This window comes from Drosophila subpulchrella, chromosome X (assembly GCF_014743375.2).
Source record: "Drosophila subpulchrella strain 33 F10 #4 breed RU33 chromosome X, RU_Dsub_v1.1 Primary Assembly, whole genome shotgun sequence".
NCBI lineage: Eukaryota > Metazoa > Arthropoda > Insecta > Diptera > Drosophilidae > Drosophila > Drosophila subpulchrella.
In genome coordinates this window covers 21265329-21289619 of record NC_050613.1, presented here as the reverse complement: position 1 = coordinate 21289619, position 24291 = coordinate 21265329, and the positions used below count along the sequence as shown (strand labels likewise).

General features: G+C 42.0%; 1 protein-coding gene across 10 annotated transcripts in view; it reads left to right on the top strand.

The window, feature by feature from the left end:
- LOC119558336 (amyloid-beta-like protein) overlaps positions 1-22511 on the top strand; it is a 57259-nt gene extending 34748 nt beyond the window's left edge. Inside the window, exons 3-12 of one of the 10 annotated variants that reach the window (XM_037871797.1) lie at positions 375-545; positions 11838-11976; positions 12095-12313; positions 12856-13532; positions 13611-13751; positions 15364-15513; positions 15977-16662; positions 16729-16873; positions 16952-17134; positions 17964-22511. In XM_037871797.1, coding sequence (XP_037727725.1) covers positions 375-545; positions 11838-11976; positions 12095-12313; positions 12856-13532; positions 13611-13751; positions 15364-15513; positions 15977-16662; positions 16729-16873; positions 16952-17134; positions 17964-18071 — 2619 coding nt within the window. In that variant the 3' untranslated portion in view covers positions 18072-22511. Of the gene's footprint in view, positions 1-374; positions 546-11837; positions 11977-12091; positions 12314-12855; positions 13533-13598; positions 13752-15363; positions 15514-15976; positions 16663-16725; positions 16874-16951; positions 17135-17963 lie in introns of all 10 variants that reach the window. The other 9 variants (XM_037871792.1, XM_037871799.1, XM_037871796.1 and 6 more) reach the window with 9 other exon arrangements.
- Positions 22512-24291: the final 1780 nt, after the last annotated feature.

The window sequence follows — 24291 nt, the reverse complement described above, 5'->3', positions numbered from 1 at the left end:
TCACGGACGTGTGTGTGTGGGGGGGGGGGGGTGCTTAGAAATGTGGGTTGTGCCTGTACAATGTGGCGTATGATTAATGTGCCTCGGCATGTCTTTGTCTGCTGTTTGCTGCCGTCTTGTCTTTGGCTTTCTTGATGTCTCATGCTCGTCGTCCTCACACAGCAGATACCAAAATACTTGTGTACACATATCACACATTACGCATACGCATTGTTGGCATTGCTCGGAATGGGAATTCTTTTTTTTTTTTGAAATATCTCCATTCCCCTCCTGACAGTGACAACTTGTTACTTCCCGCTGAAAACGGAAGTCAATTGACCACCAGAATGGCAGACTAACCTCCTTTTTTTTCTATTTTTTTTTTTATTTTACAGGCCGCTTCTCCACGATGGGAACCCCAGATAGCCGTTCTCTGCGAGGCCGGACAAATCTATCAGCCGCAATATCTATCCGAGGAGGGACGCTGGGTGACGGACCTCAGCAAGAAGACAACCGGCGCCACATGTTTGCGTGATAAAATGGATTTGCTTGATTACTGCAAGAAGGTAAGTGTGTCTCTCTATTCCTCACCGCACCCCCTCTATTTTTTTTACATTTTGCATTTGATTGAATTGCAAGGGAAAAGCCAAAGGGAAGCCGCATGAAAAATTGCAATTTCCATTGCACTTTGCATATGGAAAAGTGGCTCGGCCGCTCCTTGCCTCGTTGAGATTGCGCATACGCCATGTGGTCAAGGGTGGTTGGGGGAAATGTAATTTTATGGCCCTGGCTAACGCTCGACTGAGGCTCCAGAATGCAGCCCCTACAGCAGTCGAGAAAATACTGGGTAACATATAAAAAAATATATGCATATATATGTATATATAAAAAAGAACTTTAAGTCCGGAGAAGGAAAACCAATAAATCAAAAGCAGCCACCAAACGGAGGGGAAAAAAGGGAGCAAAAGCTGAGTGGTCCTGCTGTATGGCATCAACAATTTAATTTGCGCTGCGTTGAAAGCGTTTACATTGAGACAACATTAAACGACACTTAATTAATTTTCCATTAATTTTCGCTTTTTGCATTTTGCGGGACTTCCCCTTCTCATTACCCATGCGTATGTGTGTATCCTGTATCGAAGCCATGGCATCCTTGTCGTCGCTGTCATAAATTGGCATTCCATAGTCAACATTTTGCCTCCGTTCCATTTCCTTTAACTTTTTAATTAAATTTTTCTTCTGCCAGTCACTGGCTAATGTAAGCTCCACTTCATCTGCTCAACTCGTGCTCCTGCTGGCTGTTGTTGTTACATCATCATCATCATCATCATCATCATCCTCAGTAGCAGCAGCAGCAACATAATCATCAGCTTCGTCAAATGTTCAATAATAGTTCATAAATATTGACATTGCATTGGCCCCGCAGTTTTTCCCGAGGAAAATGTATTGAGTACGACATGTGGCAGGGCAAATGAAATCAGATCACAGCCAACAGCTGTCCATGTGTCTGCTTTTGTTTGCCCGCTGCGGGGAAAGGAGAAATGTATTCGGATTCGGAGCAGCTTAAATAAATCCGATTGCAGCTTTTATTTCAAATTTAAAGAGCGAGAATATTAATCAGGATATGTACACCAAATGCCCGAGGAGTCGGGCAGAGTGTTTTATATTCATTTTCTCTTTTTTCCTAGGGAAATCTGTCTCTGCCATTGATTTGTAATAAAATTACCTCTGCTTTGATGTCTGTTCTTGGCGTGCGGATTTTGATTATAGGATTATAATGATCCTGTTAGCTTACATCCAACCTTAGATGCGATTATGTGGCGAACCATGGAACAGATACATCCACATTTGTACATTTTAAATTATGGCTGTAATGTTTAATATTGATATTTGGTATCTTTTAAAACATTAAGTTTTGGATTTTATATTTTGGGATGTAATTTTAACATGGTAAATCTCCAAAACCACTTTTGCAATCGTAAAAACTGCAATTTTAACGTTCATAAGCTTTACCAGCTCAAATGCATGGATAGTTTAATTTTCTATCATTCGGCATTTAAAATTGAGTTTACAGTTTTTGAAGAATGCCAAAGAAATCGCTAAGGTTTTGAATTTTTTTATAAAAGTGTCTAAAAGTATGCAGCGATATTATAAATTCCACCTTTGGTTAGGAATCCACCAAAGCTTCACTATTGAAAATTATTTGCTGCATACTTTTCGACATTTTTATAAATGCTTTCAAAACGAACTTGGTTTAGGGACTTCTCGTTTCTGTAAATAAATCATTCATAAAGCCAAAGTCTGCACTTGAGGTCTTCAGTCGCAGTTGAATAGTGGTTCTCTAACCATTTGCTCAGCCAGTGTCATGTGTTTGGTATGTGGTTTAAGGCCAGCTCGGGTGGGGTCAGGTCAGGACCCCAGATTCCCAGATTCACACTCGCACTCACACTCATACTCATACCCATACTCATACTCATCGCCGGCGTCATTACGATCATCTGTATGCAAATAATGAGCCCGGCAAGCTGTCAAAACTGTCGCATTTGATTCTGACATGCAAATTTCACCCTGACTCCTTGCCGCCGCCAGGATTTGGATTCGGATTGGAGTCCTCGGCTGTCGCCTGCAGTTGCTGTGTTGCCACAACATAAATCGAAATAACACACACTCATCCCCCCCACCCATGTATGATGTATGTAAATGACAAATATTGTATTGGTTTTTTATTTGCATTTCGTTTTCTCGTTTTCGCGTTTTTCGTTTCGTTCCATTTCATTTCATTCGGTTTTTCTTTATGCCGTTTTTACTTTAATTTTATTTAATTTTTTTACGTTTTCCTTTTTTTTTTTTGCATATTTGCTCGCGTTGATATTTTATGTAATTCTCGCCAACGCATTTATACGATGTCGCCTTTTTCTGCTGCCGCTCACACATTTTATAATTATGGTAATTTATTTATTATGCTTAATTTACGTCGGTGGCAATGTTTTTGATGTTTCTGCCCCCGTTCGCGCCGCAGGCTTCACTGAGTATAAAATCCAATAAAATCGTAATTAAGCTGAAGAGCCCGCAGCTAACGAATTGGATGAATGGATGTGTGTTTGGAGTGTCGTTCGATGGCTTTAAGATGGGTTTAGCTTAGCAACATCTAAGCTTCAAGTTTAAAAGGTAGCAGTTAAAAAGAAATATCACTAGGGGATGCCTAAAAGCATGCAGTGAATAAAGGACGCTCGCTTTCGATTGAATTCATAGGTTTTTCTGAGTTTAAAATATATTGTAGCATACTTTTAGACCCCTTATATCACACTAGGAATTTATGTGGCACCCCCGATTGTCTTATAAACATTTCAAAATAGTCTTGAGTATAGTTACTTGGTGTTTGATCGTTGGTTCTTAAATTTTTAGAAGAACTTTTTGTTTTTCACAGTTGAAAATATATTGTTGCATACTTTTGGGCACCTTAAATGACCCTAGTGATTTGTGGGGCTTGAGTTTTATTCTCAGGTTTCTGATCTTCGGCTCTCATGTTTTAGGAGAACATTTTCCTGTATAATTGAGAATGGGGATTTCAGAGAGTGGCCAGAAAAGGGCAGCTGACCACGCCCACCATCTACTTCACCTGCACGCAATTTCCATCCGACCCGTTGCCCCATTGCCCCGTTTTCCCCTCCGTTGATGGCATGAAAAGCCTTCAAACCTTCGAGCCACCACAAGCGAAGGCCCCGCCCACGCCGCAGCAAAGGGAAATCGAGGGGGGTCGGTGGTTGAGCGGGGGGGGCGTACTCTCCATTAATGTCAAGCCCCCGATGGGCGTGGCCAGGGCCGGGGGGAGTCGCACCTTAAACATTTCGCAAAACGGGCAAATTTGGCTATTTGCATGCAGTTTTTGCACTCACTCACTGGCTTCCTCCTACGCAAATAAATCACGCCAACACATTTTCAACTCGAACATTTTGTTTGGCTTCACCTTGACGCTGGCCGCGAAAGAAATTAATTAAAAGCGCTTTATTGTCCTTTTGTCCGGCTGCCCAAACTGCTCTTGGCCAACATGTTTATATTTATTTATATCATTTTTTCACTCCACTCTTCCATTTTTATATCAATTTTGTGCCCTGCGCTGGTTTCTTGTTTTGGTTTCGTTTCAATTTCAGTGGATCCCCGCTTGCTCTGCAATTCAAATGGAAATTAATTAATTTGCCTGTGTTTGCCTTGCGGTGTCGGGCTTCAAAATGTTGACCCATCTACCCCAAAAAACACCCCAAATAAAAAAGAAACCCAGAGAGTAAAAAAAAAAAACAGCCAATCCCCTCGATGTTTGCCCGGGCTAATGAGTTAAATTACATGTGCCTTGCGATGGCTTTCAAAACTCGCGGAAACTCTGGATTAATAATGATAAATGAGACTTGCTGATGAGTGGCTGGTTGCCTTTCAAAAATTCTCCATGCCCAAAATTGCACTTTGCAGGCATAAATCGCATCTAAATTCAATTAACTACACTCAACTCGATATGAAAGGGGCCATGGGAATGGGGGGGCTGGCTGGTTGGATCTGAGTTTGGGGAGCCTGTAAGCTCATTTGGTGGAAAATCTCATTAAGTGACTGGGCGAGGGCCACGCAACCGCGGACCAGAACGTTAATTAGGAAGGCTTGTAATTGAATATCCCCAAAAGCACTTTCCCCCCAAGTGTTTCACTTTGTATCACGTGTGTGTGTGTGTGTGTGTGCTGGGCATTCCTTGCTTGATAAGCAAGAACCCTCTGCTTTTGCTGTGCGTCCGTTTCTTGCATTGATTTCGCAGCATCATCCGGCGCTGATCGCTCAATTAAGAGGAGTGTTTTTGGCGCCTCTCTCCGCGCTTCTCACAGCGCCCTGTTAAGTTGCTGCTCGGCCGATTACGGACCAACTATGCGCTAATTATGCGCTGTCAGCGCCTCAGTTGCATCCGCTTTAAGAGCAAACTCAGCGGGGTCACTTAGAAAAAATAAGGTAAAGTTAAAAGCTTCACCCTTATGTGTAAAATATTCTGTCAAATTACCGAGGCTAGCATTCCAAGACCCATAAAGGCTAAAAATAAATGTGGTCAACCATGAATGATGGTTGATTACCAAAATATACATAAATATTGAAATTCAGCAGCAATGGTTAAATTTATGGAGAGTTTTATTTAAAGTAGCTTTTTTTCCGAGTGTAGGGGATGGGGTTTTAAAAAGACACGTCGCTTCGAGAGCTGCACAAACATCCCGCAGCGAGTCAATTGCACAGTGGCTGTTGTTGTTTGTGCATAATTGCACCGGCTGGAATAGTTTGCGAATCATTTGAGCCACCAGAGGCGCCCCTTGTAATTGCCACTGACCCATCCGCACCTGCATCCTGCCCGTCCTCCTCCATCTGTATCCTCATCATCAGGCTGCGATGATGCCCCTGACAGGTGAGCAGATGAACAACTAAACAGCTGAACAGGTTGGCCACTCACCGTTGAAGGACACGAACCGAACTGAACTATATTTACGAGACGCTCCATAATGGCCGCATTGAAACTCACTGAGCTGGCAAAAAGTAGTTTAGTCGCTAAATAGTTTAGCCCCCCCACCTTCCCAGATCCGGCAGATCCCCTATTGGCCCACTTCCCACTTCTCATCATCATCACTCTTCTCATCTGTGATATGGCTAAATATAGTTGGCCAGGCCCAAATGGATACACACCCGCACACCCTGACAGATAAAAGAGACAACAAATGGGCCCGTTTTGCCAGCTAAGCCGCTCGCTTAAATGCCTGCAAAATTGTGCACCGCCAAGAGCGAGGGGATTTGGGACCTGGAAAGGTCCAGCGGTGGGGGTGGGTGATGGTTCCGTGGGTGGCGGTCCAGTGGGTGGTGCTCCAGTGGGTGTTGGTCCAGTGGGTGGCTTGCCTAATTCAATTGTTTGTAATGCTACTGGACATTTAGAGTTAAATGCTTGCTTACACATAATGCCCATTAAAGGTGATGTATGTGCGGCCCGTTTGGGGATGCTGAGGCCCCAGGCCAGTGGGTTTGGTTGGGTGGTTTCTGGGTGGTGCCGGGGAATTTGGTTGGCTGACTATGCGAAACTTCCCAGATTGTGGTGCCCTGGCATGTGGTTGGGCCATTTTGTAGACCCGCCAAAATGGGCATGTATAACAGCGGAGCTATTACAACTGAAACCAAAACTACACCAGTTCAGGGCTAAGAATCTGGCTAATAGTTCTCTCTACACTCAGTAAATTGTATACGTTTATTCAAGGTTTTACCAACACAATTGAACGTCTTTTCAGTGCTATCTCATTTTAAAGGAAACTATTTAGAAGTCTTATTACTTTAAGAGTTCTTAAACAAAGTCCTTTAATTTAAATAGAAATACGGAATCTCTGATTTACCTTGCTTACCTAATCCTAATTATTTTCCTGTTTTGAACTGCATTGTTTTCGGATATCCTTTGTATACATGAATAGCTTTGAGTGAGATCCACTTACAAAGGCTTTTAGTTTGAATTTTATTCTGCAGCATGGCATGCCTTTTGAATAAATTTGTGCAGCAAACTAATAAAATAATAATTTTGCCAAAGCCAACCGAAGGGGCATTATTACCAACTCCTGTTTGCCTCACAGAGATAAATCTGAATAGAACCAAAATCTCTTGTAGTCCGGCTGAAGCAACTCAGTTAATTTACCATCGAGATTGATTTAATAAAGGAGCTTTGCCATATCGGATGTCCCTAAGCACACAGCCATAGAGCAGAGCAGAGCAGAGCAGCTGGCAAACTGTGTGGTTTCAGTTGCTCCATAATCAAATGAGCAGCGCAGACAAAAGCCAACTGAATCCGATTGAGCAATCGAGCCACTGTGTATAACAGTTGGTTGCCATAGAGCAGTCGTAATTACACGGCATTACCGCTCGGTGCGTATCAGCTTATCCCATAATGGGGATGGCCCATGGCCCCCAGTGAGGCAGTGTAACAGAATTGGAACAGAACCCGCTGGGTAGGTCAGCCATTGTCGACTGCGGACTTTAAACATGTGGACACGCAGGGCCAGGCTGTACAGGCCCACACTATACAGTTGACGAAAAGTATCAAGATTTAATGGTTTCTTAGGTCTAAAAATATCATTCTTATCCTTAAAAACGTTTAATATTTTTTTTTATGTGACAGTTTTGTGTTTTCTTTCTCAATGCTAACTTGATGTGGCAAATATCACCTGAGATAGTTCATCAAAACGAGTAATATTCTTTATCAGTTTTGTTTTTTATCGGTGTATCATATGGCATATACCATATAAACCATGGCCTGCTCTCGGCTGGCACCTTGAATTGTGTTTGCTTTCTGGCCATTTGACTGAAAGGACTCGGCGACACAAAAGTTCGAGGAAAACGGGGCGCAAAACAAAGCCAGGGAAAAACGGAAAAGCCGCAGGACCAGTCGGGGGCAACAATAACACAGCGCTTGGCCTTTTTGGCCCTAATGCCCCCGTTAGTGTTAGTGTTTGTGTTTCTGTTTCTGTTTCTGTTTCAGTTTCAGTTCCTCTGCCGCTGTACAACGGGGCGTATGGGAAATTATTTTTACAATTTCAATGTCAACATGTTGGGGCGAAGGCCGAGTGTGTGTGTTGGGGTTCCGTCATTGAATGCCTGGGTTTTGAAGTTAACTAAAAATACATACATATATATATATAAATGTTGCATACCCACGTCAGGTAAAAGAAAAAACAAAGCAAAAACTACGTATACGCCGCGTGACCAGGCTTCAAGTTACGTATACGCAGCGTTTGGCGGAAGAGAAGTGGACTGGAATGCCAAGGCGTGGCGAAAACTTAAATGAAAACAAGGCAAACAAGGCAAGGATGCGAAAAAATGCAAATAGAAAGTTGCCACAAAATGATTTGCCACACGGTGGCGTTGGTTGGAGGCGAATTGAAGGATGGAACACGGAGCACGGAGCACCATGTCAGTGCCACATTAAAAAATCATTTTCAATAACGCGCTCCACTCCGCCAGGTGTGCCCAGGTTCAGCCAATACCCATCCCTGGACTCCTCCTTCCTCCTTCCTCCTGGCAACTCAATTGTTTGCATTTTGCATGCATTGACAGACAGGGCACACCGGGGACCTGGCCACGCCCCCTCCGGATACAGATGTTTTATGGGCGGAATGTTAGGTGCTGTCAAACACTCACTTGCCAAGCCGGATTTCTCCTCTTTTTTAACTGGATTTGTTTGGCTTGGGCTTCTGCCTCACCTTGATCGGCGTGGAAAACAACTTGTCCCGAAAAAAAAGCAAAAGAAACAAGGAAACTTAACAAAAGATCGAGAGCCCATGAATAAGGCCACAATAATGGCATACAGTGTTTGCCGCTGTTCAAATTGGATTTGCCATAAATAAACCAAATGCCTTCGGGCCATGGGCTTTTCGCTTAAGCCAAGCCAATAAATCAATGCCGGGAAAAATCCAATCCGTATATCCAATTGACTAACAATATTTATCTACATGTACGAGTATAAACTTTAAAGTGCTGCGCCGCGTAGCCATTCGATTTACCAATTAACTAAAGCGAGCAACTTTTTTCGCAGCCCATTAGCGCCCAACAATTTGTTCAATAAGCCAATCCAATTACAATACAATTTATATAGTTTGTTTTTATCAACAGCTTAACTGCATAAACTGTAAAACAATTTAATTGTATTTTAAGTGAGACCGTTTAGAAAAGTTTATAATAATTAAGGTTCGTTAGGAGTTCAAAAAGCTGAAATAAATCGAAAAAGGTGCAAATAATCAGAAGGAAATGGTATAGGTGAAAGGTATTTTGTTTTACAATAGTGGTATAGATATGTTCCTAGCTTCCATATATCGAATTTTTCGGTCAAACAGTTATAAAATAACTTTTAATAAATAAAATAAATCGAAAAAAGGAAAAATAATCTAAAGAAAATGGCAAAGTTAAAGGGATCCATTAGAAATAGTTTTGATAAGATTATATAAAATTTCAGTTGATAGCTCGCCCATAAGTATGCAATAAATTCAGTCATACAGAAAGGGGAAGCCGGAAAAAAAGCGGAATGAATTTGAAGGACGAATGTAACGATAACGATAACGATAACTATAACAATACAACCATGGCAAACGGCATTCGCCGCTGTCATTAATGTCCGCGTATCGAGACCCTTCTAATTGCATTGCTCAAGGATACTTGTGAAGCGTGTGGACAGCAACAATGGCGACGTGTCCTGAAATCCCATGCGTGTATATATATTTTTATATCTATGTGAATGCATGTGTGTGTGTGTGTGGAAGCTAACGGAACAATGGCGAAATGTCAAGTTTAATTGTTTGTCTGTCATTAGCGAACACTCACCCACTCACTCACACATCCGCATTTCCATTCACCCACTGAAGCGGTGCAGCGATGCATGGATTTTTTGCTCTCTCTGTTAATTTTATACAATTAAATTTGCTTGTGTGGATGAGTGGGTGAGTGGGTGTGTGGGTTTAGTGGGTTGGGTGGTTGGGGAGTGGGCTTTTCCCGAAACAAAAGAATCAAATGCTGTTACAATAACTTGCGCCGCGCTTATTTGCGGCAAACTCTCTCAAGCGAGCCACTTAAACAGCCTCACGCTCGGCTGAATATGTTTTGATTAAGCCAAGTATAACGAACACATTTCAGCCAGGACGACGAGTCCTGCGAAAGTGAGTCTCACTTTCCACAGCCGACTGGCTACTGGGTGGATTGTTGGGTGGTGGTGGCTGGGTTGCTTGGCTAGGTGGGTGTATGTATATCCATAAGCCCCGGGCACGTTTATATACTCCATCGACCGCTCTGGTCAGGCACTGGGCCGTGTGAATGACATGACGTCGTCGTCGGTGGTTCCAATCCCCTGACCATTTCCCCCATTTCTTTATTTTTAAAGTGCGGGAATATTCGGGCCTGTGTGGTTGGGGTCCTTGGATGGATCCACCATGGTTTATATCGAGTCGCTGGCACGCACGCAACTCCCGAAACGAAACGAAAACATAACCTGGGGCACAGTGGAAAACCTGAGGTCTGAAAGGTGTTGCTCTTGGGGGAACCATATGTCTGCTAAAGGTTTGGCATTTAAGAGCCTTAATAACTGATTAACTGTTAACTCATATACCATTATTACAAGGTTTCCAAAAAATGTTGTACCAGGATTTCCTAATTCTAGACTGCTAACTTAAGTGCATAATCAGTTCTTTTATAAGATTGTATCTATATGAAGATAAACACTCATAATCAAGAATCAATGCACAGCGAAACCCTCTAAAATGAGACTTCATTAAATGATATTATACAATGTTTAAGGTAATTCGCATCTGAGACTTTTCAATAATAGAGGATGTTTATTTGCCTGCCTATCAGACGGTTCTTAATTAAAATGCATTCCGTTGTGATGATCTTGAACCTTTCCCAAAATCTGGAGAGGCAGGAGTGTGTAGTTATATACTTGGTGTTATATTGTCAATGCAGTCCAACGACTGTCCACAGTCCACTGTGCCATTATGGGCTTATACACTGGCAGCATATGGAATGACCAGCAGAGCACATAGCACATAGCACATAGCACATAGCACAAGGCCTTATGCCCAAGACTTGGTTTATTTTCTGTTTGTCCGGGAAGTCCGGCAGTCGAGGGCCTTTGGGGTTTCGGTTTTCAGTTTGACTTGACATGCATCAGCATCATTATTTTGTGCTTTTAATGTTTTATTTAGCCTGGTTGCCGACAGTCATACGCAGTGTGGGCTGCAAAAGGGGTGGTGGGTGGATAGTGGATGTGTGGGTGGTGAGTGGGTGCTGTCTGACCGCCTGTGAGCCTTGCCTACGTGCCGTTTGCACTCATTTCTTGCCAGGCCTCCTCCGCTTTTCTCCCTCTTTCCCCCTCATGGGTAGGTAACCATTTTCCAACCAAGCACTCAAACAACATTTAAAAAGGCCTCATTTTCATGAGCTGTTGTGCGAGTGTGAGTGAGTGAGTGTGTGTGTGGGCCAGGATGACGATGGTGAGAATGTGGATCCAGAGGAGTGTGTGCCACTCGGCACATAATTGTTTGAAACAAATGTAGTGCACACACACACAGAACACACTCACATGGGTGCACGTGCACCCACACAGACACACGCAGTACAGACATGTGGGATATTTTATTAGGCCATTCAGTTAGTCAGTCATTTAGTCAGTCAATCAAACCGGGCAGGCAATTAAAGTTTCACTGCCCATTGTCGGAAGCCAAAGGCAACAGGAACAACAAGAAGCACAGGGAAAAGAGGGAAATAAACACATCAAATGGGCTGGCAAACAAGCCCTGGGTTCAAAAGGGTATCGGTTCGTAGTTTTGCAGGAAGATAAAAATGGGATAGGGATAGGGATAGGTAAGAGGGGCATGGGCGTGGTAGTGTCCTGGCGAGCCTGGGGAAAATCCTTTCAGATAAATGAAATTCCCCTGAATCGCCCCCCAAATGAGAACTTGATTAATAATGAATTGAACGGCAGCCGGAATTTAAATTCTCTCCCACTAACTGGGTGGCCAGAACTAAATAAAACTGTTACATAAGCCACCTGGTTTAGTGGTAAAAGCTGATGAATAACTAGTGGCATTCTACTTTAATCAGTTTATGAGAGGACATTTTGGTTAGAGTAATGAGAAAAATAGTTTATAGTTCGAAACATTGTTCGTTATTTGAAAAATGTTGTAAAACAGTTATACATACTGTTATACAGTTATATAAACTGTTATACAAACTGTTATACTCTTTCAGATTTAATAGTATTTGTATACCCTTTAGTTGAGTGAGTTTAACAGCATTTTAAACTGTTTTTATTTTTTACTTTTCAGGCCTATCCCAACCGAGACATTACCAACATTGTAGAGTCATCCCACTACCAGAAGATCGGCGGCTGGTGCCGTCAGGGTGCTCTGAATGCGGCCAAGTGCAAGGGCTCCCACCGTTGGATTAAGCCATTCCGCTGTCTCGGTGAGTATACTTAAATATCAATACCCATGGAAGGGGACCAACCAACTGATCCGCTTTCCCTATGCTTCATATCCATCCATTGCATTCATCACCACTCGACGACGTTTGGCTTCAGAAGGACCATTCCAATCGGACGCCCTGCTGGTTCCCGAGGGCTGTCTCTTCGACCACATCCACAACGCCTCCCGCTGCTGGCCATTCGTGAGGTGGAACCAAACTGGAGCAGCCGCTTGCCAGGAGCGTGGCATGCAGATGCGCAGCTTCGCCATGCTCCTGCCCTGCGGCATCTCGGTCTTCTCCGGCGTGGAGTTCGTCTGCTGTCCCAAGCACTTCAAGAGTGAGTACTGACCAGGACCGTTTCGAAAAACAAAAAACAAAAAGAAGAAAAACTATGAATCCATAGCATTCTCTTAGCCATTCGCCCATCAGGAGTGTCACACGTCAGTCTTTTGAGACTGCAAAAGCCCATCGTTATTGTGGCAGAAATATGATATTCCGCAAATCCAATCAGCATGCTTTTTATTTCCTTCTGCAGTCCCCTTCAATTACTGTCACACTTTCCACTTTCCACACATTTTTTTTCTTTGTCCGCCTTTGTCTGTGCATAGCCATTAGTTACTTTCGCCCTGTGGTTATGACATTAATTATTTAAAACACAAATCAAATGCACAGAACAAACAAATGTGCCATTACTCACTCTGTCATTGGATATTAAGCGAATCAGCTATGGATTTATTTATTCAGGAATTTTATTGTGGAGTTTGCTTAAATTTGGCTTCACATTTCGTCAATTAAACGCTGGGTTTTCCTATCAATTAGCAAACGTGTTGGCTCTTCATTAAACAAATATTTCATTTATGAAATTTCACCCCCTCCCAGCCGATGAAATTCACATGAAAAAGACCGACTTGCCGGTGATGCCACCAGCCCAGATTACCAGTGCCAATGACGAACTGGTGGTGAATGACGAGGACGACAGCAATGACTCCAATTACTCTAAGGATGCCAATGACGATGAGCTGGACGATGAGGATGATCTGATGGGCGATGATGAGGAGGACGAGATGGTGGCGGATGAGGCAGCTGCCGGAGGCGGAAGCCCCAGCACCGGATCCTCAGGGGATGTCAATAGCGGATCTTTGGATGATATAAATGCGGAGTACGATAGCGGCGAGGAGGGTGACAACTATGAGGAGGATGGAGCTGGTTCCGAGGGCGAGGCTGATGGTGAGACCTCCTGGGATCAGAGTGGAGGAGCTAAGGTGGTGGCCCTGAAGAGTGGCGCTTCCTCTGCCCCGTCCAACATTCCGGTTGTCCCTGCCTCCGAGAAGACCACCCTCAAGTCCGACTTGGTCACGAGCACTCCTCAGCTTTCTGCCGCAGCAGCCGCCGCTGCTGCTGCTGCTGCTGCAGCTTCTATGAATTCTGGAAACTCGGGAGCTGGATTGGGATCGGGATCAGGAGCCCCACCATCAACCGCTCAGCCCACTTCGGACCCGTACTTCACCCACTTTGATCCGCACTATGAGCACCAGAGCTACAAAGTAAGTCAGAAAGTAAGTGTTTACGTTGAGGGCGCAGGTTTATTTATCGATGCAACACAAAACGTATTCTAAACAAAGGAAGCCCAACAGCGCCTTGAGGAATCGCATCGCGAGAAGGTCACGCGCGTGATGAAGGACTGGTCTGATCTGGAGGAGAAGTACCAGGACATGCGGCTGGCGGACCCCAAGGCAGCCCAATCCTTTAAGCAGCGGATGACGGCTCGCTTCCAGGTCAGTCATCCTCCGTGTGACGCACTCATCTCCAGCATTCCACATCCCAATGTCCACCACCCCCTCTCTCTCTCACTCTGTCTCTCTTACTCACTGTCTCTACTCATCACTCTGTCTCTGTCTCGCACCGTAACCCACCTATCTCTCTTTGACTGCCTGCCACCTATCCTCTAGAACTTGTGTACCATCTAAAAGCTATGTCTCTGCATCTGAATGTGTGTGTATGTCTGCGTCTTTATCGGGTAATTCAGTTGGCAAGGTATCGATGAAAATATGATTGATTAGTTAAGTGATTACTAAAAATCATAATCGATTATAGAACTCCCTTTAACTTTGCCACCTGAAGCTACCTGAGTAATGGGCCCCATAACAAGTATTCAATCCATCTGTATAATCATCGAAATCGTTTATTATTTCGTCAAGTTCCTTTTCTGTTCCCATTCTAAGCCCCCTTATCATGCACCCTGTATATCGTAATCGTAATTGTTTCCTACTCTAACCGTAATCGTAGCTCATTGAGTCGTATTCTTAAGACATTAAGTTGTCCTCATTGTATCGCCTGCTTTTCGTTTGCTGCACTTCGAGGTCAAGAGATGGATTTTATGTATGTAATACCCAATCTTAGGGATATACTACCCATCCATATCTCTGGACATCGTTGGGCTGTCTTTTGTTTATTTGTGTATCCATATGTATGGCAAATGGGAGCGAAAGAGGCATCAGATTGTAATCACAACAGCAATAACAATAACAGTACCAGTAAAAATAACGATAATGCTGCTCGTAATCTAACCATTTAACGAAGTACCGCTACAGGAACGAAACAATAGATCCAATTACCCATATTACTAACTAAAATTCAAAGTGCTTTGTAGTTGAACTGATTGGCATACAAACTAACTATAACCTATACCTTTACCTAAACCTACACGTAATCCTTAACCTATGCTTAGTTTTGACGTATTACTTATTTCGATACCAAACTATCCCCAAGACGAACCGAAAACAAACGCGAACACGAACGGAGGTCAAACCTCTGATATCCCGGCTTTGGTCCTTTTATCGATGTGTATTGCTCGCATTGTAGACCTGTATATGCTGCTTACGTAACTGCTGCGCTTCCGCCGGGAATGAACTGCATCCATGTATATATTACCATATACCATAATAAAACCTGACACTATTCGACTCCATGGACAGGATCATTTCAAATCCAACCATTTTTGCACCGCATCAGTGGCTTGCACTCTTTCTCTCCTCTCTCGCTCGTTCTCGCTCCATCTCGCTCCTCCATGGCAGCACAAGCTCCGTAGCGGCACAACCAAAACTCAAAAATAATAAAACCTGCGAGCTATCCTTTAATCCCAAAACTCAGGACAAACCAAGCGACACGTTCCCAACCCAAAACCAAAACCAACATTTCAACCACAAACAAAACATTCCACGAGATACGTACGAATCGAAGCAATTTTTTTCGAAAATGTAAACGAAATCAAAATACCGATAGACCGATCGACAGCTGCATATTGTTATCGATCGAAGAAAATTCCCCATGCTGATAATCTTTCTCTCTTGGTGTGCAATACGTCTTTATATGGGAATGTAATTTTAGACTTCTGTTCAGGCACTCGAGGAAGAAGGCAACGCCGAGAAGCACCAGCTGGCCGCCATGCACCAGCAGCGCGTTTTGGCCCACATTAACCAGCGGAAACGGGAGGCCATGACCTGCTACACCCAGGCCCTCACCGAACAGCCCCCGAACGTGAGTAGTTCCCCCTGCGAGAGGTATCCTCAATGGGATATGTCCGGTTCCAAGTAAAAATCGATATTTAAAAGATTAATTAGTAGTTAGCATTGCAATTTAACAGAATTATATAAAAAGTTACGTTCAATGTAGTATTGCAAGCATGTTCTTCATAAAAATCATTCTTTTCAAACGTGAGTCATCCCGGGGGCGCCAATTAATTGTTACATTATTTAAAACGCCTAAGGGCGCATATAGAAATTGTGAGCGTCCACCTCTGTTTTATTAATTTAATATCGGTTCAAAATTGTTGGAAACCAATTTGTGTCAAAAAGAAAAGTGGGATTTGTTATATGTTCAATCTTATCACAACCTCTTTAAGCTGTATTGTTAAAAAGGCTCTGTGAAGAGATTAGTCATTACTTCTTCCTTATAGATTAAGACATAAGTTTCGTATGCTAATGACCATAATCTCATCCAGGCTCACCATGTTGAGAAGTGCCTGCAAAAATTACTGCGCGCCTTGCACAAGGACCGTGCCCATGCTCTGGCCCACTACCGCCACCTGTTGAACTCTGGAGGACCCGGTGGCCTGGAGGCGGCTGCTTCGGAGCGACCACGCACACTGGAGCGCCTGATCGACATCGATCGTGCCGTCAACCAGTCGATGACCATGCTCAAGCGCTATCCTGAGCTATCGGCCAAGATTGCCCAGCTAATGAACGATTATATCCTGGCATTGCGTAGCAAGGACGACATTCCCGGCTCGTCGCTGGGCATGAGCGAGGAGGCGGAGGCCGGCATTCTGGACAAGTACCGCATCGAGATCGAGCGCAAGGTGGCCGAGAAGGAGCGTCTCCGGCTGGCCGAGAAGCAGCGCAAGGAGCAGCGGGCCGCCGAGCGGGAGAAACTGCGCGAGGAAAAGCTGCGCCTGGAGGCCAAGAAGGTGGACGATATGCTCAAGTCGCAGGCGGCCGAGCAGCAATCCCAGCAGTCACCACAATCGTCGACCCAATCGCAGGCGCAGCAGCAACAGCAGGAGAAGAGCCTGAGCAGCAAGGAGCTGGGTCTCGACGGTGGACTGGTCACAGCGGCCAATCCCAACTTGGAAACCACCAAGAGCGAGAAGGAGCTGTCGGATACTGAGTACGCCGAGGCAACAGTAAGGTGGGTATCTAAACCAAGTATAACTAACTTCTGGATAATAATGAATCTATCTAAACTCTACAGCAGCACCAAGGTGCAGACCGTGCTGCCAACGGTCGACGATGATGCCGTCCAGCGGGCGGTGGAGGATGTGGCCGCTGCCGTTGCTCACCAAGAGGCCGAGCCGCAGGTGCAACACTTCATGACCCACGACCTGGGCCACCGCGAATCGGTATTTGAGCTGCGGCGCCAACTCGTACCGCATTTGCCTAAAGCCTATCCCCTCTCTCTCTCTCCCCTCTCGTTGCAGAGCTTCTCGCTGCGCCGCGAGTTCGCGCAGCATGCGCACGCGGCCAAGGAGGGTCGCAATGTCTACTTCACGCTCTCCTTCGCCGGCATCGCCCTCATGGCGGCTGTCTTCGTGGGCGTGGCCGTGGCCAAGTGGCGGACATCGCGCTCGCCGCACGCCCAGGGCTTCATCGAGGTCGATCAGGTGGGTGGCGGGGTCGTGGTCGGGTTATGGAGAGCCGAGATCGCCGTATAACAGTGGTGTAGGATAGAAGTAGGGGCATAATAGCCGTATAACAGTGATGCTTTGTAGAAGTAGAAACAAGAACGTCCTAATCCAATTCGGAGTTAAGCTTAGAGAAGATCATTCACTCAAATCTAGGGGAAAACGGCTGAGCAAAATCCATTAATCCATTATATGTATAACAGTTTTATAACAGCAGAGTAGAACTGTGGCGCTCTGGGATCAATACATGAACTAATTTATTTTTTAACTCAAGCTAATGGTATACATCATATGTATAACAGTTTTATAACAGCAGAGTAGAACAGTGAAGCTTTGATATCAATTACATAAAATAATTTATTTTTTAACTCAAGCTAATGGTTCCCCTAACCTCCATTATATGTATAACAGTTTTATAACAGCAGTTTAGAACAGTGACGCTCTGGGAGATCAATTACATAAAAAAATTAATTATTTAACTCAAGCTAATGGTTCCCCTAACCTCTTGTATATAACAGATTTGATAAAAGTAAAAGTCCATGTATAACAGAGGCTTACTAAAGAAATAGTACCCAAGCTAAGCTAGAAGCAGCTTCTTCGGTTAATCTTGATTAACAACCTAAAATTTACAATTACACAATGGTAGTTGATAATATACTATATATCACTGTCTTAAATAAGTTTTCAATTATTACCAGAGATAGGGATTGTAATCTCGGTGCCTTTGTCGATCTCTTTCCCCATACCCAACACATATTACTCATTCTTATCCTTAAGCACTTACTAACTCATTGATATACCCAACCAGAACGTAACCACACACCATCCCATCGTACAGGAGGAGAAGATCGTGCCCAACATGCAGATCAATGGGTACGAGAATCCGACCTACAAATATTTCGAAGTGAAAGAGTAAGCGGGACGGCAACAGGGGCGCGGCTGGCTAGAGCAGGAGCGAGAACGCGAGCGAGCGAGAGGCACACATCAACAGCAAAAGCAGGAGCAGAAGCAACAGCAGCAGCAACCACAATTTCAAAAAAAAAAAAATGGAAAAAACTTAAGCATAATATTAAAAGCAGATGGGAAGAGAAATGATTTTTTTTTCGTCAAAAGGAGCGCAGTTCCAATAAGGAGAATCGAGGGGTAGAAGAAGAAAGATAAATTCAATGAATGGTAATATATCTATATATTAAATTAAAGCAAGCAAGCAGAAAGGCAAGAATATAAAGCAAGCAATTAAATTTAAGTATTTGAATGTTTAACAAAAATGCAGTAAACATCCTTTCTAGCTCTCTGTCTCTCTCTGTCTCACTCGACCACTCTGTCCCTTTCCCACACACACACACACACACACTCACACAGATACACACACATAATCAGATTGAAGACACAGACTCACATACATTTCCCATTTTGTGATTCTTGTTGGGCGCCAATTAAAAAGAGAGAAAGAGAACTAACAGCCAAAGAGGCAAGCAAAAATCCGTGCAAAGGCAACTCGGAGTAAAAGAAGAAAGTAGAAAGCGCAAAGGCAAGAATCGCAGACACCTAAAAAAAAGAAAAAAAGGAAAGGAGGAGCTGGCGGAGGAGAAGAAAGAAAGGAGAGCAGAAGAAAAGCAAATGCAAAACAAAAGATATTCCTAGTAAATAAATTGTCAACACACATTCACACACCGACTCACTCATAGATACAGGAACAGTCACACTCACACTGACAGCAACTCACAGATTGACACACACACACACACACACGCATTCATGGCTGCTTCGTAGCATACTTTTGAGCGTTTCGTGGCGTTGAAATGCTTGCAAGCCGATCGCAATTCTTACCGACAAAACTTACGCCATTTATTAGAGCCGCGCTAAGAGCTAAAAGAAGAAAGCAGAAAGGACGCAGAAACACAGATACACACACACACACTGAGACACATGTGAACCTAAGAGCTACCTACGCGTACTAATCTCTATACGAACGTGCATATGCGCTAATGTATATGTCGAACTCTCTCTCACACTCACACCTACACACCCAAAGGACACCAGACAAAAAACGCAAAAAGCAACTGCAAAAACCCAACAAATTATATATACACATATATATATATATATATATACAATATATTTAAAGCAAAGCAAGAAGAAATGTCCATAAATGTATTTATGTATCTATACACGAGCCACACAACCCAAAAGGTCGAAGGTCAGCCGGCTGAGGGGAAGAATTACGATGCTTGGCAGGCTATGAAATTAATATATGAATCAGCTACGTAACAGAAACAATGCAAAACGCTAAGCTAATTGCAGATGGAAACCCAAAGAAAGAAAAAAAACAAATATGACAAACGAAAGCGAAAAACTTTTAGAACTTTTTCTGCATATTTTGTGTGTAAGTCGGTGGCAAAAAAAAACCAAACAAAAACCAAAACCAAAAAAAACCAAAAAATGTTTTTTCTCTTTTTTACGTTACATGTTTCACTCAAAGGCCAGCACAAAACACTCACACCCCCAAAGACACACTCACACACACACAAACACACCACAGAAGAGCCCTTGAGAAGTCATAGCATTTCATATCAAAAGATTCGCAACTGTTTGCAATTATGCAATTATGCCTTAGGGCCAAATGACGGCGAAATCTGATAAGCGGGTCCCCCAAACGGAGGTGGAACCGCAAAATCCGGGGAGCTCGGCGACGGACGGATCCGAAGACGGCACCACCTAGAGTGGACGCTCCAAAGCGCCGGAGAGTCCCAAAGATAAACCGTTTCGAAACGGCTAGTTTCATTTCTCGGCTCGATTGCTTGGCAAATATTTGGCCTGCTTTGTTCGAGCAGCGAGATACTGTTACTCAATCAAGCCAAATAATCGAAATGCATTCCCCGCGGCGAAGAACCGACGAGTGGTTGCCCTTCTCAGTTCAATTTCTATTCAATCGAGAGCTACATTGAAGCAGATGTTGAATTTAAGCATATTAGATGAATATCTAAAGAAAAAATTAAATTGAATCTAAAATTGAACTGAAATTGAAATAAAAATTGAACCGAAATTGAAATAAAAATTGAACTGAAATTGAAATAAAAATTGAACGGAAATTGAAACAGAATTGAAAATCATTTCTTATTTAAAAAATATTTCAATTGTAGTCAAACAAAAGCTGAGATCTAAACTGTTATTGGTCTAAAGTATTCTGAATTGAATAGGAATATAGAGAGTAAAACTAAATCGTAAATTGTATGTCATATTGAAACCGATATTCAACTAAAAATGTAACAAGAGCCATAGCTTGAAAGATGAGATTGAAAATACAGTTGCACTGAGTAATTCGAAAATTAAATCGGAAATTGAGATTCTGAATGAGATTTAAAAGGAGAATGAACCCATAATTGAAATTGCAATTTAAATTTGGCAACTGGGTTTAAACTGAAACTGATATCAAGCCTGTAGTTAAAGTTGATTGGAAATTACTGCGATTGAAAGTTACTTTCAATCTGATATTGAAAAAATACGGTATAAACAGAACTGAAATCTGACATTTACACACAAACACAAATTAAAATCAAAATAAGTGCTGTAAATTAGGCAGAAATTGAAATGCAAATTCAAAAGTCACCTGAAATTGATACTAAAATTGAAGCTGGATGAAATTGACAATGAAAATGTAATCCTTAGAGAAACAAACCTTGCAACTGAAGCTGAAAATGTACAACGGAGATATGGAAATTTTAGTTAAGACCATAATTTAAATGTGATTAAGTTTTAAAAATTATTTCCATATCGAAATCATTTTATGCTTTAAATCCAAGGTCAGTGTCAATGAGGATTACAAATTTAAGTTCAGTTTCTGAGCATCAAGAATAGTGACATTTTCAATTTTGAAATTGATTTAAATTATTGTTATAATTGAAACGTTTATTTAGGCATTAACTTTTGGAAGTGATTAAATCCACTTTTCAGCTCAGTTTGAATTTCTATTATGACTTCAACTAGAGTTTTGCGATCAGTGTCAATTCAAATTTTACCTTTTCAAGCAGATTTTCAAGTTTAGTTCTTGTTTCACACATACTCAAAGTTGAATAACAATTTCAAACTATATGCAATTATAGGATTGGTCAGAACTTTTGGCTATACGGAAAGAATATCTTCAAGCATTTTTGACTCGTTTCAAAATCATGGCAATCTTCGTTCTGTAAGGCAAACTCACGGCTCTCCCTCACACAGACACACACACAGACAAAGACAGACACATTATATAATGCTAAATGTATTACAACAATATATATACATCAATATATATATATATATACAAACACATATATATTTCAACAGAAACAAACAAAAAGGCAAATCAACTACACAAAAAGTAAATAAGAAGAAAATCTAACTAGTCAAAGCTTGAATATTTTTTAATTTATTCATTAATACAACAAGAACAACAACAAAAAATGAAAAAGTATACATATATATAAAAACCAAAAAAGAACAAGAAAAAAAGAAAAAAACAATTGATATTTACACTTAGTGAAGCAAAAAACAAAACCAAAAAACAAAAAAAGCGGAAAGTAAAAGCGAAAAAAAAACAAAAAACAAAAATGATGCAAATGTGTAAGAAATAAACCCCGTCCTGCATAAATAAAATTAAATAAAATAATAATATAAATGGAAACGTAAAGAATATCATAAAACAAAAAAGATTTACACAAAGATTAAATGCAAAACCAACAAACAAAAAAAACGTGGAAGCAACAACAAGAAAATTATAATGAAATCGCATGTGTTTTTGTCGTAGTCTCATCATTGAAAACCAAGAGAAAAGCAAAAAAAAAAAATATAAAAAACAAAAAACAAATTCAAAACAAAAAGAAGTAAATTGTAACGAGAGAAAACCAGCAAATAAGAGCAAAAATTTGTGTAATTCTTTTTGTCGAACTATGATTTTTGGCCGAGCGGAGAACTCAGTTGGAGAAAAGTATAAGAAAATTTAAATATTAAATGTACTCAAAGACAATTGTAATTGCAACAATAATTGTACGCTATATATACTATTATTAATGTGGAAAAGATTTCAGCATTCGGTCCTGGCCGTTGACCCCCGATCTTTGATCGGCGATTGGCGATCGACTATCTTCGATCTTCGACTCGCACCGATCGATCTATCCGGATCGATATCGATTATCGATATGTCGGGCATTATAACACTATAGCCCCGGGGCGTGGGACCCAGGAAAAGCCAGGAAAATTGTATAATGTTTCACACAAAAAAAAACCCATTGATGGAAAACCAAACATAAAACATAAGAATGCAAAGGAAACAAACAACAACAAAACAACAACAACAAAGAAAACAAAACCAAAAAAACCATTTTCAATGTATAATCATATAATTTGATTTTGAATTTTTGTGTTCTTTTTCGAAATATTTTGCATAAATAAAATAAAATAACAGAAAAACAAAATATTAATCGCGTGGATCAACTTTATTTCGATTGTTCTTCCACATCCAAATAACCCCAAGATTATTATGATTTATTCCAAGCGATCGATCATATATTTCACCGATAACCCATCGAACCTAATCAATTTCACTGCCTTAATTTTGGATTAGCATCGATAATACGGGGTCAGTTGAAAGCAGATGGAACGGATTGGTTCCAGCTTTGGCATTAGCCCAATCGTTTTAGAAACATACATATATTGGTTATAAAACGAAGTAAGTACGTAATCCTAGTCCTTACAATAGTAAAATGTTTCCCTCTTTATAAGAAATATTTATAAGAAAAGGTTTTAAAATGACAAACAAACATGGTTTTCAAAATTTTAATTTTACCATCTGTAAACTTCAAGTGACTCACAGAAGGTTGAACCACTAATGTTGCATAATATTTAATAATTATATGCAAAACAACCCCTGAACTTCCAAAAGCAATTCCTGTTAGGCCCCTAAATCCCCTCGAAGATAACCAAAGCCCAATGCCAGAGAGTCTGGCCAAGAACGGAAAGATATATAGGCCCGAGACTCCGGGGAACATCCACTCACTTAATGAGTTTGACTTCTAAGCGGGGGCTGGACTACATTACACCCGGGCACATACATGTGTGCGCGCTCATTATGAGTTTCAACTTCGAGTGCGCCAACAAGCCTTTACAATAAATCACTTGAAAAGGTATATGTGAAATCAATGTAAAGCACTTCAGTCTATCAAGTGTCCGGAGCATGAAAATTGACGTACATTTTGATATATGGGCCGGGAGAGCTGCTTCAGCTTCTGCTGACTCGATTTGGTTTGCTTTGGCTTTTCCATTGGCGTTTGCTTTTGTCGCTCGCATTTAATGGAGCACCGCATTTTTGATCGATGTGGAACTCCGTGAATGTGGAGCACGGACAACGGACAGCGGATAGCGGACGGAAAAGCGGATAGATAGTGATCTGTTCGAAATAGCTCGTCGAGTGCTCCGTGGGCTTTGTTTTTTCACCCTGCCTGCGTTGTGAAACTTTCCAAAGTGCATTCTGCATTCTCAAGAGTGCACCACACACACAAGTGGCCACCGTCCCTTGTCCGTATGTCCGTTTGTCCGTTTGTCCGTTCGTCCATTTGTCCGTTTGTCCGCTACATGACAAATGACAAACAACACACTTGCCGGGCGTGCAGTTCCTCTATCGGAACAATGTTACACCCAAGTTGATAGAGGTAGAGCACAGATAGAGCGACAGACAACTTTGAAATGCACTTGAGGGTATTGGGAACTTGAGATATGTGCCTTTTTTTTGTTTTGCTGCAAGCAGTACTTAAGTGTTGGGGGGGGGGGGAGAATTCCTTGGGTCCGGCCCAAAAGCTCTACTCTAATTTCCCTGTTTTGCACTTGGGCTTATTGATCAACCAAGGACGCATCGGGTAATTTTCGGATAAGAGGTGGAAGTTGCCTCTTTAAAGTTTGTTTGGTAACAGATTTACTTCACCATTTGGTTTCAAAACCTTATAGTAACCGAAACCTTCCCTACGTATTACCAATAAATCTAGCAACTAAATTATTATGTAAATTGAGTTAAAATTAAAGCTGTTCAAACGAGAACAGTCTTTCAAGTTAATAATCACTAGGTGAACTGATAATAACCATCACTTAAAGCTACTTGATTACCA